The sequence below is a fragment of the Lathamus discolor genome, chromosome 1 (assembly GCF_037157495.1).
Source record: "Lathamus discolor isolate bLatDis1 chromosome 1, bLatDis1.hap1, whole genome shotgun sequence".
Classification (NCBI taxonomy): Eukaryota; Metazoa; Chordata; class Aves; order Psittaciformes; family Psittacidae; genus Lathamus; species Lathamus discolor.
Window position 1 is genome coordinate 110789011 of NC_088884.1, and position 14373 is coordinate 110803383.

The following is a 14373-nucleotide window of genomic DNA, read 5'->3' on the forward strand; positions in this document are numbered from 1 at the left end:
ATGCACAATACCTGTTTAAGTGCTCTAACTTACAAGAAATGCGTATGTGGGCAATAATGTAATCATTGTTTGCTCTTCCATAGGAAAGCATCCAGACAGTGGCTTATACAGCAAGGGACCATCATACTCTGGTTATTCTGGGTATATCATGATGCCAAATATGAATAACGACCCGTACATGCCTAATGGATCTCTGTCGCCACCCATTCCCAGAACAGTGAGTTATCTCTTCCAAAGACTGGTTTTGGCGAGCTGGGTTTCCTCCTGTTCAGCCTTCAGTGTGTGTTCATGCCGGGGCTTTTTTGAGTAGCTTCAGTTACAGTGAAGGTTGCACTTCTGCTGCTCAGAGCCTCAGTCCACCAGAGTTTGAGAGCTCTTAGAGGTGTTGGTCATGATCACAGCGGAAAAGCTGAGATTAACGTCTGTGTTGTCTGACATCCTTTGAACAGGGCTGGGGGCTTTGAGGGAGGAGCCCTGGTTTACGACTGTAGGATAGTGTATGGTGGAATGATGTAAATGCCATCTTTGTAGTGACTGGGACAGATGTGAATTTTTAACTCTTTTAACTCAGAGTCTTTAACTCTTTGTTTGTTGAGGAAAATTGAGGGCTGGAAGCAGAACTGCTGAAGTTGCTTGTCAGTAAGATGAGAAGATTGGATTCTTTTTTTTTTTTCCTTCAGATGTGGCATTGCTCTTTGTTGATTGATATTTATTTCTGCCAGCAGTTGCTCTGCATGAAGGCTTTATGTATGTGGCAGCATTGCTTTGAAGCACTCTCTGTATCTTCAGCCACAAATTGTGAAATGCTCGTTTAGGAATTAATATAAACCGTGCTGCAGTAGTTACAGCTTTCCCTTATATTATGGCAGGCACTGATTCTTCCAGGTTGGTCCCTCTGCTTCCATTGGTGTAGATGCACGTTCAATGGATTTTAATGTAGTTTTAATTTTGAGTAGTCAATTCCCATTTATTTTTCTAATCCTCTTGGTATACATATAGAGCGATGGGGAGGCAATGTTAAAACAAGCGGTGGAAATTATATTAGTAGAACCAGAGAGGAGCAAGAAACAAATTTGCTTGTAGGCATCCTGCTGAAAAATCCCGCTGCAGTTGTATGTGCTGTGATATGGGAAGTTTTATGCTGTTACTTCCCTGTGATAAAGCTGTGTTCCATGTCGATCTTAAATATTTACTCGTCAGTCTCTGTCAGGCAACTGGCATTATTTGCTCATCCTGAGTTCTTGATTTTTCTTCAGGTTGTGGCTTTTTCAAAAGCAAAAAAGGGGGGGGGGCTAATCTGTATTGGTAATTGACAGTAGCAAAGTGTGTTAAATTAGTGGATGCTTGGATTTGGAATGACAGGGCAGTTTGGCACTGGGAGGGAAGCACGCGGATCTGTACTCTTTATATGCTACCATTTGTGTTTGAAAGGTTTGCAAAACCTCGTGCAGTATATTGCTGTTCGTAGCTGGGGGGGGTGGGGAGGGTTGTGTATAAATTACAGTTCAGAGACCTACAGCCATTTAGGGTGAAGCATCATGACCATGGTCTGTTGGTATTTGTTCTTGTAAATGCTGCTGTACAGAAAACTTCGGTTTGGATGTGTTGTGGGGAAAAGCCTGCAGCTTCAAGAGAGGGCACTGAAACTGAGGGCTCAAACCCTTCCCCTTAGAGGCCTGGGAAACTTCAGACCTTTTTTTACCTCCTCTTTCCCACGTTACCTTCCTAAGAAAGTCCCTAGTGCTGGTGCAAGGCTTTGAACAACAAAATCCAGTTTAATTCTTCACTGAGGATTTTCTCCGTGTATGCGTGCCGTGGGGCTGCTGCTCTGCACTGGTCTGGCATCAACACCCCCAGAATATTGGCTTCTTGCGGGAGGCTGTCAGCTCAGGTACTTGAGGAACTGTCCTACATGTGTACGTTGGAGGGGAGGAGGGGGAAAACACATCTGCTTTCTAATTGTGAAGCTGCCTGCCGAACATCTGAGGGGCTAATTTAGTTCAGTGTTGCTCTTGCATGTTCGAGCAGCACCACTATTTCGGTAAAATAGTGCTGTTGCAGGGCTGCAATGTTGACATAAGCCTGGAGTTCGTTCAGTTTAACCACAAGGCTACACGCTTGAGTTATTAAATAATTTTTTTGTTTAATTGAACTATAATCTTTGTTAGTCTCCGAGCTGACAGCTGGGTTTTAATGCGTGCGAGATCAAAACGCTGCATCCAGGAGATGACACGCTCACTCATGGCCAACCAGCGCTCCAGTGCCGCACGGTTCTGCCTGTTCACCTTTGTGAGGTCCCCACCACTGCCCTGCAGGTTTGCTGTTGCTGTCCTTTCCGGGGGGATGTGTCCTGGGCAAGGAACAGCCGAGATCAGCAAGCGCTGGAGGTGGATGTGTCCCCTGGGGTGTCAGCCCCTGGCCATTTGTGCATGGAGCAGCCCTGCTGTGTGTACCTGCGCCCTGCCATTTGCATGACAAAGCCACTTCTTGTTGATGCATCTGTTGCCTGGAGGTGTTAGGCAGGATTAAAAAGCTGCCCTGGGGCGCTGAATCCTTTTTTCACCTTGGAAAGACCCTGCTGCTTGCAAACTGCCCAGGGGGTGCATCCTTGGGGGAATGCAAGCGGACCCAAGACAGGGACCATCTATGACTGAGGCAGCCTTGGATCGTTGTGCCATGGCAGAGAGAGCAAAGCTGTCTTGGAATAGGAAAAAAGTTACTTTCACCAGCATATGTAGGAAAAAAAGATCTTTTATTAAAAAAAATAAAAGGCAAACACTTTGCATTGTTGCTTTCTAAAATTAAAAATACAAGTCTGTAGTGAGCCACAATATGTCTAATAAGCTGTAAAAGCAGGAAACTGAAGTGTAATTTTAGTGCAGCTTTTGGAGGGGAAAGGGTGTATGAGGAGGATTTCAAATCTTCCAAAATCTGCTGTTATTAAAGTGGTCTCATCTTCCCTATTCTCCTCCTCTTTTTTTTTTTTTTTTTAATTTTAATTTCTCTTAAAAAAAAATTAAAAAAAATCGTTTTACTTGCAACCAATTTGCATTTTACAAGTTGTATTTGTAGGAGCAGGAGAGTGTTAATTACAAGTTCAGGTACAAGCCTTGCACCACAGTTTGTGTTCCTATCAGATAGCTGGGTAGGTAGGAAAGCAAAGCAGTTGGTTTGGGTGGCTGCAGGAGAAGTGTCACGTGATGGTACTGAAACCACAGCAACACCTGGTGTATGTGCATCCTGTGTGCTCGAGATATCTTTTGGTGGTTGCTCAGCCTTGTGGGGGTACTGAAGATGGGACACGGCGGCAGCTGCTTGTTTTCTAACATGTGTGGGTTTTCTGACTTTTTCGTTCACAACACTAGCTTTGGGGTAGCAAACCTTTCTTGTCTGTGTGCTGGGAACCTGGGTACAAAGGAGGTGACTGAAGAGGAATCATTTCTCTGTGTCTTAAATTCATCCAGAAAATAATTTTGTCTTTGTTCCTCCCTCTTCCCCAATGAATTAAACTTCCTGTGGGTAGATAGATAGATAGAAGATTTCGGCAGCCTCCCTTTTGTCTGTTGTTCTGTGTTGTTGGGGTCTGGGTTTCTTTCTTTGTGGCTAAACTGTCTCTTTGTAGCAGCTGGAGGTGTTAAGTGGGTTGGAGGATACAATCTATAAACACCTTACAGCCACTTGCAAACCACAGCATATCCATTTGAAAATGATGGAGAATTCTGCTAAGAGTTTGTATGCAAGGAACAATGTTTATAAGCAGCAGGACCCCCTACCCTGGCCAAGTTTTGGGTATTCCTTCTGTTTCTGCATGGAGAGGGGTATGGAGATAGCTCCTGTCTTGAAGAGTCCCAGGAGAAATTGTGCAGATAATATGGACGGGAGGAGGGGTGAGGGTAGAAATAGCACGAATGAGTAGCTACAGAGCCTCAGTAAGAGGGTTTTGTTTCCCTTGCTGTGTCTTGCGGTCCCTCTGAAAGCAGACTGGTTCACTTGCTTGTGGGGAATTTCTGGGACCCCAAGGGGACCTGCAGAAGGACATGAACCTGATTATTCATAATATTGTCTTTTCCTGAGAGTTCGCTTTTGCTGACTGTGCAGTTGTAGGCGATTGCTGGGAGCTGTGGTCAGCTGAAAGCTCCCTGGCCCAATATGAAGTGAGCTTAGTAGCACAGATGTTGGAGCTCAGCTCCTGCTGCCGAATCACACATCAGAAGGCTTTGCACTAATTCCCAAGTTGGCATCGGAGCAGGATGCTCCAAGGGCTGTAGGCAGCTGTGTTCCTGTTGCATGTCTCTTTTCTTCCCCCTGCAACCCCAGACCTGTGCCTGAGGAAATGGGTTGCACAGGCAGCCAGGGGGCTCAGCAAGCTGGAGCTGCTCAGCCAGCACTGAAGCTCTTCTGCTTCACCCTGCACAGCACATGTCTTTATGAAGTTAAACCATGCCGATTAGTTCCTAAATCTTTCAAATCAGGTGCAGAGGAGCACAAAGCTTCCTGACTTTATGAAAGCAGAACTTGCTAGGGTTTGTTTGGGTTTGCATGGGGAGGAATTTTAGCACTGTTTGCTGGGGGGCTCAGTGAGTCGCACCAGGGGAGAAGAGGAATCTGCACAGTGCTAATAGAAGGGACCTCACTGCTGCAAATGCGTCTGTCAGCTGCTCTGGCTCAAGCGTCACAGCTGATCAGTCTAATGTATAAGCCAGGTCTCTGTGAAACACAAATCCAAGCCATGAATAGTTGCGGACCAAGTTTTGGTGGTGCCTTCTTTCTCCCCCCGTAGTGAAATTCATTCTCCATTTGGAAAATGGGGCCTATAAGTTGGCCTTTGTCTGAAGCTTGATCTGTTTGCTTTCGATAAGATGGCATGATCCAGGCAGAGTCTTACCAATGTCCATGTGGTCTTTGGGGATGTACAGGTGAAGAAAACAGCCTTTCTGCTTTTGCTGTCTTCTCCTTGTCAGGGTGAAACAATTAGCAAATCAACCTAATTGTGAATGGGCATGTGGGGAAGGTTCTCCTGGAGCCACACACATGCAGCATTGTGTGTGTGTGGCTTCAGCGGAGGCATAATCGAACCCCCCACCCATTACAAATCGTCAGTTGGAGCTTTTGTTGGTGTTGGTGCTTTTGTATATCAATATGTGTGTATGTTTATGTCCTAAATCTCCTTTTTTCTATATATCTAGGACCTAATTCAATATAAATTGTAAATGCCAGAGCTGCCGCTTACATTTTAAGGTGGTTTTAAAAGCAAAATTTCATTCCTCTTGTTTTGGTGCTGTGCCACCTCTTCTCCAGCTTAATCACAGCCCAGAAAAAATGTTAATAAGAATAGCTTGTTACTGACTGCAAGTGCCAGCAAGGATATGGCTCAAGAAGAAAGCCTAAAGCTTCACAGGTTCAGGCATCAAAAGAGGAAAAGACTTTTTCCAGATACTTGCAGCGCTGCATTGCTGCAGGCATTGTAAAGCCTGGGTACCGCAGGCCTGGCTCCTCCAGAGTACTTAACTTATGTTTATAGTTAGGGAGAACTCCTCCTGATATGGGAAGGAAATAACCCACACAAAAGCATTTATTGCTGCTGTAATATTTCTGAAGTCCTATTAGAGAGAGGCATGTGCTTTGTTTGCTAGTAGTAAAATACTGTGTCTGGCAGAAGGCGGCAGATGAGCAAGAGTCTGCTTTAATACAGACACGGAACATTTTACAGCCTGAAGTCTGCATCAAATGGACTGCTGTGATGTCCTGTGCTGCTCTTAACATGGACGGACACCAACAGTATCCAGTGCATGTCAGAGGAAAATGCTGCCACAAGCCAGGCAGCCTGCAGGTCCTCATCTTGGGGGAGGCAGGTTGTTCTCTTGCAGTGCTGCTCCAGTTGTATGTAAATCACTCCCATGTACCCCAAATCACCCCCACCCAGGCTATCAGGCATTTATCTCTAAGCTGGTTTTGGCTGTTGTGAAGACTGTTCTCATCTGGCTGTTGGGTTTGGTCCCTTCTTGCAGGACGCCAGGGAAAAGGCAGCACAGCTGCTTGGTGTGCTGCTGCTGCCCAGGCAGTTGGGGATTAGTGTCTCTGTCACTCCGGCCCTTCATAAGCATTAGATTCACTTAAGAAAATTGCATTCAGAATAACTTAATCTAGCAACCCAACGGCTTCTATTTTGAGACTTGGATCTTGTGGATATGTTTATTTAGTTTGGGTTTCCCACTTCAAAGGAATCTGTCCTCTCAGCAAGAAAGTGATTGAGCACTTAAATAAAAATATATTCATTGAATCTTTGGGATTGAGCTAAAAGTGCAGTAGGGAGTTAACATGTACGCCAACTGTGCTAATCAGCCAGGGATTGCCTGTTCTCCTAAAGGGGAAGAAAAGTGGTTTGAACTGCCAGAGGAGAAGTGGCATGCCTACCCCTGGCTTCTGGCAGTGGTACTGCTTACTGATGCTCCGGGTTGAGATGAAGGACCTAGAATATCTTTGTGATCTTCAAAGATACCAATTCGCTCTCCTAGAAGAACATTTTTATAGAGTTGAAAGGTCGACTCGACATTTGTTTGTTTGCTTTAAGTGGCTGGCGGTATAGGTAAGATTGAGGCATAAAATCAATAGGATGAGCTTAGTCAGCAAAAATTGCAAGTGTAAAGTTTCAAGGCTTTGATTGAATATTTATAAAATGGGCAGTTTAACTTAAAAACTGAGTGTACTGTCGTCACCAGCTGTAACACATAAACCAGAGAATCGCTTCGGTTAGGAGTTATTAGGCAAGCTGGAGAACAGCTAATTCCCAAAAGCGTCTCTCCATCCAAGCGCTTTCAGTGCTCTAGCCCTGCACTTCAAACAGCGACGCACAAGTCAGCAGGCAGGTCTGCTTCGCCCAGGCCAGCGCACAGGGAGATGTCCCTTGGGAGCCTGTGATTGCATGCACGTGTTTGCCACAAAGTACCTTCTGAATGTGCTGGCACTTCGAATGAGCAGGGTGTACACATGTGCAGTCGGTGCAGGGAAGCTCTAGTAAGGCTGCTTCCACAAAGAACAGAAGAAATCTGTTTGTAGACCCCTGTTTTTTCCTTCTTGCCTTCTGAGTAGGGAAGCCAGGCACTGCACATGCTTGATGGCCCTGCTCTAAGAAGCCTGCAGCCGTGACTCACGGGAGCTACAACAAGCCCCGTGGTGTCAGTATGGGGAGTGAGGTTTCACAGGGTTGAAAGGCATGATACTGAAATCCCACTGATACTGATGGCAGCTCAGCTTCCCCCTTACCTGAGTTCTGGATGGGGGCACAAGGGTTATCCAAAGAAAGCCAGTCTGGAGATGGTCTGATTCGTCATGTACAAGGCCAGGGAACATTCGTCAAAAAACAGGGAAAGGGAACATGAGGCTTTTTTTGGCTCACAGGTGATGAGCTCTAAAAAGCTATCCCTGTAGGACCTGTATTTCTGGGTCGGGGTTCTAGTGACACTGGCTGCTCACAGCCAGTCTCAGTAACTGGTCGCCTAGCTATGCTGTAAGGCTCTATTGCATCAATTTTCTGCCTCTTTCTGTATTTCAAAACTGCCTCAGAGATTTATCTTTGTGACCGTCTGTTTCTCTCCACAGTCTTGGCATATCTTCCTGCCTTGATCTTTCTTTATCCCTCCCAAATCTTGCATTGGCAAGCTTTGTGTAGCATGAAAAAAGTACAATATGGAGGTGACGATTAAAGGTGTCAACGCTTGTCAAATGCAGACGGCACTTGGGGAGAAGGCCTTTTCCCTGCCGATGTGCTAAAATGCTGATAAATTGTGTCCAGCGATGCAAATGTGTTTATTTTGTTAAAATACCACAATCCAGTGTCTGTTTAGGGTCTCTAGTTTCTGAAGTTTGTCTGGTGCTGTATCAGGTTTAGGAAGCTGCCGTTACAAGTGGTAACTGTGTTTTTGGTTGCGCTCTATCCCCTACACTCAGGCCCGTACTGCTTTCAATGCAGTGTTGCTCAACTCCCGTGTACCCCCATGGTGAGCAAGGTTCCTACCACTGACCCATGTGTTACATCCCACGCAACCGTGCCACAAAACCGGCACCACAGCACGTCTTCCCACCACGCGGCTTCCCAGATTCATTTTTATGATGTGACTTCCTTCTCACATCCATGCGCTCTCCTCAATTTGGGGTTTGTGGTAGCTTGTTTCACTGTGTGGCACTCCTCATGACCTGGTTGGCAGCATTTCTGTTTCTTAAACTAAAGAAACGCTTGTTTCTTCTGTTGTCAACAGAGAAGTTGAGGTGAAGCAGAATAGCCAGGCTTGACACGGTGCAGAGACCCCTCCAAATTGAGGGAGACTCTGATTTCTCCCCTCAACACCTGAACATGAATTAGCCCCTGCGAAGAATAAAGATGGTCCCACGGTTCACGTACAGGTCCTCCTATCCCATATACAGACACACATGGGGGTTCAGCCTCTTGAGGAGGTATTTTGTGAGCACGGCAGGAGTGAGCAGGTGGGTGACGGTCAGGTGTGGGAGCCTGGGGTGGTGGGGCAGGCTGCAGCATGCAGCATCCCCTCCAGGCTCCTGGGGATCCACACAGAGAGGAAGAGTGAGCTCACGGAGCTGGCGCTGGGAGAGCTTTTGAGGATATTGAGGAAATAAGCCGTATATTGAACGTACTAAAATGCATTTTGAAAAACACAGGCGATTAAAATAATCGCCCTGAAGAATGCCCCTAAAGCTTTTTGTCTCGCTGCCTTCTGACACGAGCAGGCTGGGTGGTGTTTGCGGCTGCTCTTCACTGCCCGGTTTCCTCCTGCACACGACTGAAATTCAGCTTAAAAAGTAAGTTTGAGCTGAGCGTGTTGGATTTGGAAAATTTGTGACTCAAAACCTTCTCTCTCACACATTGTGTCTTAAATACCCCTGGTATAGGGAGGAAACGAAGCTGTGCTGGGTTTAAAGGAGAAAAAAGAAATAAAACTATAAAAAGCTTAGCTCTTAGGTATGAGGATTTTCCTGGGTTTGTTGAGACTTTTTTCCCTTTTTCAGTTATTTTGGGGATATTTCTAAGATAACAGTGCAGAGATCCTGGTTCCATTTAAATCATCAGAGGGAAGACTCGGAATAGGAGAACCGCCAAAAAAATGCTAATTTACGAGGCTTTCCCCAGACAGTTTGACAGCACTATTGCAAACATGCTTGGTTATTTTTTTTAACTGGCAACTACTAAGCTTCTTATTTGGGTGACCTGTAAAAGATGACTTCATACTTTGTAATAAGGAAATATTAAGAGACTCTAGGAGAGCTGCTCAAAATGCTGTTTTGCTTGAAACTTTTTAATTCAAGGGCCCTCCCAAAGCAACTTGTGCAGAAAGCTTTCCCTCTTTCTTTGAAACTTTTAAGTTCTCTTTCTTTCCAGGGATATGTGTGTAAATGAGAATGTTACAGGCTAATGGGGCAGAACAATAAATACCCAGTTGGGAAATGTGGTTTAGGCAAAGCTGGTTCAGAAACCCCTGTGTCCTGGGCACGTGCAGACTTTTAGGTAGATTTCAGACAGGGGTTTTGTGGAGCTTGTCTTCCAGCTCTGTCTCCAGGACTGCAAGTAAATACATTCAGTTAGTGCTCCCTGCAGTCGTGCTCACCGCACAAAAAATGCCCTCCTCCATTAAATGAATCTTTTTGGCCAACATATACTGAACAAAGCATTTTCTCAGGTTCAGTCAGCAGAAGAGTCTATGAGCGGGTCTTGCATTTCCCTTCTGGAGGCAGTGTTCCACAGCCCAGAAGCCCATAGCTCACAAGTCGGCTGTGGGCTGATGTTGGCCTTTCATGCCTTATCTGCATCCCCTCTTCCCTGCTGGGCTCAGTGGGTTCTCCAGGGAGGGGGATGGCTGGTTAAGAGGCTGGCTGAGATTTGAGCCTAGGGGGTTGAGTCTGGACTGGGAGAGATGCCTATAGTAATGCAAGTGCTGCTGGTAGGTTGTAGCTGTTTCGGGGGTGGAGCAAAAGTTTGTGCCTGTGCAATTAAGCATGAAATAGGTAAATTTTGTGTATAATTGCCTAACGTAGAGTCTAGCGTGAGGATGTGACCCATGGAAATTGCAGCGCGTCAGTGGCTGCCAGCAGATTCCCAGGAGGTATCCCTGGCGCCCACGCTGGCACAGAGGAGGGGGGTCATGTCTTCTGCCTTCCCCCCACCCTGCTGCCAAAAGCAGAGACACGGTCTGGGAGCAAGCTTCTGCAAATGAGGACCCAAAGAAGCAACGTTTGCTCAGAGACTTAGAGGAAGGTGCTCGCTTCAGGAACCTCCCTGAAAGACAGCTTGCTGATAAAAGACCTGCTTCTTGGGTTGTTTTGTTTTGTTGTGTTTTTTCATGAAAACAAACTAGAAGTCTGAGAAAGTAAAAACTGGGATGGGCGTGGAGGGAGGGAATGAGAGGATTAAAACCAGTGCAGATAAGAAAGTTGGCTGTCAATGTTTCATACCCAGCCCTTCAGCTGAGGACCAAACAATCCTACTGAAGTTTCCAAATAAAAGCGAGGAGGGGTTTAAGAAAAATGACTGTAAAACTTTTGGTCAAAAAGCAGACTTTGTCTTTCCTCATTTTGCCTCCCTGCCATCACAGCAGCACCCCTGTCTCCTGCTGTTTTCTGTTTGCTATTTCCCCGCAGAGGGAGCAGGCTGCTTGCTCTGAGCATCATTATTTGCACCCCCTACTTTTTTCTCCGTCTACCCCTCAGAAATTCAGTGCAAACACAGATAACAGGCATGGTGTGTGCTCCGTCTCTCAAGAAGCTGCTGTTTATTTGTTGCTCTTGCACAAGATGAGCTGGGGACAGCCGACCAGGGCTTATCAGTGGCCTCCCCATGGCACCAGTGTGGCAGGACTTTCGTTGTTTACTAGGGCTGGGAGGACCTTGCTCAGCTGCTTCTCAGGGACAGCATCTTGGCAGCAATGGCATCTGTCTTCCTCTCTAGCCATGGTGGGTGTCCGCTGTGGCCTTTGTGATGTCTGTGCCCTGAGCCTCAGCAGCCTCTGGTGGGCAGTTTGCAATGAGGTGCCAGCTGGTTTGAAGTTGGAGGCTTTCAACTTCTTCCTGTGCATCCTGAAATACCTGCCACATTAATGTGTGCCCAGGCTGCGCTCACCGGAGCACAGCTCTCAGCTTTCTGTTTGTGCATCACCTCCCTGGAGTTACCCGGGTCATTCATGGTGTTTTCTTTTTCCTTCACAGCTCTGTAGCTGCAGCCTATACATGGTGGCCGCATCTGGCAGCTGTACATTCTCCAGCACCACAGCCAAACTTAAAACTCACTTTGCTGTAGACATGCAGGTCATCAGTTTGAAGGGATCAGGATTTAAGGAACTGGCAGGATTCATTGTCAGGTCCCCCCGCTCTCCGTATCATGGTCACCAAAACATTGCTGTGTGAAGGGAAGTTGTGCCTCTGCTTGGGCATGGAGAGCTGCCCATGTAGTCTATATGGTGGGCTGCACAGGATAAAAGCCTGGCTGACAGCCTTCGCGTGCCTCTTTTGGACTAAATGGTGTCTCTTAAATTTCAGTGAATAGCTGCAAAAAAGTAGCAAGCTTTCAAGCAAAAGTATCAAGTAGCAAGTGAATCCTCTGCAGATGAACATAAAAGTCCCTGGAAGGGAAAATAAGCAGTAATTACAGTAAAACATACTTTTTCATCACAGTAATGGCTCGATACTGAAAGGCAGGGTTGCAGCGTCATAATAAAAGTGACTGCTGCTGTTTCTTCACAGTGGCGAGTGTTTTGGAGACCTTTGCAATGCTCCGCATGTTGCTTGCTTAGTTTCTGGAGGCTGCCATTCATTTCCAGATACTTGAGACTCCTTGTGGGATAGGCAGAAGTTGAATTAGCTGCCCTGCCAACATGGCAGCCAATACCTCTGTTTACAGTGATTGCTCCAGCTCTCTGTATCTTGCTGCTTCCCTCAGTGCTGCTTTTTGAGCATCCCTCTGGTTATCAGAGTGGACAGCAGAGCCACAAAGAATTAGCCCTGATTTCAGAAAGAAGGCTGTGCAGAGGAAGCAGTAAATTTGCTGGGAATGGCAGAAGAACAGGGGGGAGGAGGAGGGAGAAACACCAAATCTTGGATTAACACAGAAGTCTTAATGCTACTGAAAAAAACTATAAGTTTTTACAAAAGCTCTTGGTGAAGAGCTTGCTGCGTTTGGCTCTAGTTTCAGCCTCAGTGTGGTTAGTGTGTGTTTAGGAACAGTCAAAGTAAAAACGAGACATTTTCCCAGCCTTGAAATGACAGGGGCATAAGCTCTGGGTCCACAGGGAAGGAAGACAGATCCCTTTGCTGTTGTCTTTAAGTTGGGTTTTTAATGACTACAGAGAAAAAGGAATGTTAAAATGGCAGAAGAAAAACGATACCACTAAGAGGAAATTATTTTTATTGCTAATACATGGGTGCTCATAATGTTTAATTCTTTACAGCTCATGCTTTATTTGCACATTCTTCCTTTCTCACCACCCCGCGTGCTGTAGTGGCAGCTGCCATATTTCAAAATTACTGCCCTTAAAAGCTCCTATTCAGTGGTTTTAGCATGAATAAAAATACTTGTCGAAGTAGCAGTGGTGCTCAGACTGGTCAGCGTACGGACACAGAGTGGTTCTGCTACTGCGCTCACGGGCTCCCACTTTTTGCAACCTCCTTATCCCCTTCCTTTCCACTGATAAGTTTTAAAAGTTCCCTGGAAGTATTTTTTCAAGGCATTAGTTTTAATCAAAGCTCAGGACTGTCTTTCTCGATAGACATTTACTTTTTTTTTCACTAGCGAAGCCAGATGAGGAGAGAGGAGGAGCGTGGGAGCATTTGATGCCCCTGAAAACAATATTGTGGTAAGAGCAGTTTTAAGGCAGCCTGAGAGTTGTTTGTATAACTGAAGGAGAAGGGAGTCTTAGAGGAAGCTTTTTTGTATTTTACACTTTCAGAGCATTATTTATCTTTGTAGATAACTAATGGGGATTTAGTGTTCCTTTGTCGTGTGTTTGGTTTAGGGTAAGTGAACGGCTGTCAGTTTGCTACAAGGAGCTGCAGAGGGGAAGCAATAGCCTGGGCATCTGCACTATTTTGCCTTGCATCAGGTGCTAAAAGTCACTAAACGTACCGTGAGTCACAATATTTTTTCCCAATTTGACTCGCTTGCTCAATCGTATTTTTACTTCAGCCTTTAGGCTTGAAAAAGCATGTGCATAATCAGTTCATTTTGTGTGGTCTAGGCTATAAAAATGCCCCCTCTGTTCTTTCCATATGAAAAACGTGTTTTTAATTTCGGGGAACTTATATAATTTTCTGTGCTTTCTTTTGTATCTCAGATTAAAAACAAATGCTCCCTTCCCCTAACTTTGCATGTTCCAATTACAGAGTTGTGAAAATAAGTCATCCCTCAGCTTTTGTTACTTTAAAACAGCTATCGGTGATGTCAGAGTCAATACTAAAAGCATTAAGAATGCTGGCAGAATGTAATGCAGCTGCAATCCAACATGATGTTGGAAATGGGGTTGAGAGCATAAAGGCTTTCCATATTCCCAGGGCGCACAACTGCTCGCGGCCTTGGCTTTGATCTCTTCAAAGGCTGCTGCCTCCTCCTAGATGGAGAGACTTGGCTGCCACTCGCTCGCATTGAAAAAAGGCAGAGGTCTCTATTCAGGCAGAAATCAATCACTGTGCAGAAACAATTATGTGTAATTCAACCATCATGAAAACAGGGCGAGATTATGGGTTTGTTACCTGAGTGACTGCGTGGAGATGGGGAGCAGCGGACGCGGGAGTCCTGCTGACATGCCACATCTTGATGACAATTATAGGCACATGAATGATGTGGCGGGCGGGGGCGGCGAGATGACAAATGCTGGTCACGCTGTCCAGCAGAGCAGAAAATGAGGTTACAATTGGGAGATAATGTTTGCATATGTAACCATATTTCAGCAAGCTGGGCAACTTCAGGGAATAGCGGAGATGGGCGATCGTAAACAAAGTCGGTGGGTGCCATGGCTATCAGCCTTCGACCATACAGAAACATGCATGTGCAGTGAGAAACGTGGGTGCTGCATCCTGAAGGGAAGCTTCTTTAAAACAGCCTAGTGGCATTTTTTTTTAGGAGGTGGAGGGGAGAATGGCCTGGGAAAAGGAGAAATCTCCCAAGTTTGGCCCTCAGAGGGCGGAGGAAGCAAACAAATATCCTTCTCCACCCCTCTTATGTCTTGGGACAGGGTGATATTAACATGGCAGTGAGAGATGTCTGTTTACAAACTACACCGAGGAGTGCGTCTCGTGTCTCCTGCCTTCCCCTCCCAGCGGGGATTTAGGCTAGCCTTGTGGTAGTGCATCTCTGAGTGAGAGCGTTTTTAGATTTGC

At 45.9% G+C, this 14373-nt stretch overlaps 1 protein-coding gene across 6 annotated transcripts in view; it reads left to right on the forward strand.

Moving 5' to 3' along the window:
• Nucleotides 1-14373, forward strand: part of LEF1 (lymphoid enhancer binding factor 1) — a 69787-nt gene that overhangs the window by 2869 nt on the left and 52545 nt on the right. For 5 of the 6 annotated variants that reach the window (XR_010615095.1, XM_065690428.1, XM_065690435.1 and 2 more), the window contains exon 3: nucleotides 84-217. The exons of the other annotated variant lie outside the window; for it this stretch is intronic. Coding sequence is in view for 4 of the 5 variants with exons in the window: in XM_065690428.1 (XP_065546500.1) it covers nucleotides 84-217 (134 nt within the window). In the remaining variant the exon portion in view is untranslated. The remainder of the gene's footprint in view (nucleotides 1-83; nucleotides 218-14373) is intronic. 6 annotated transcript variants of the gene reach the window in all.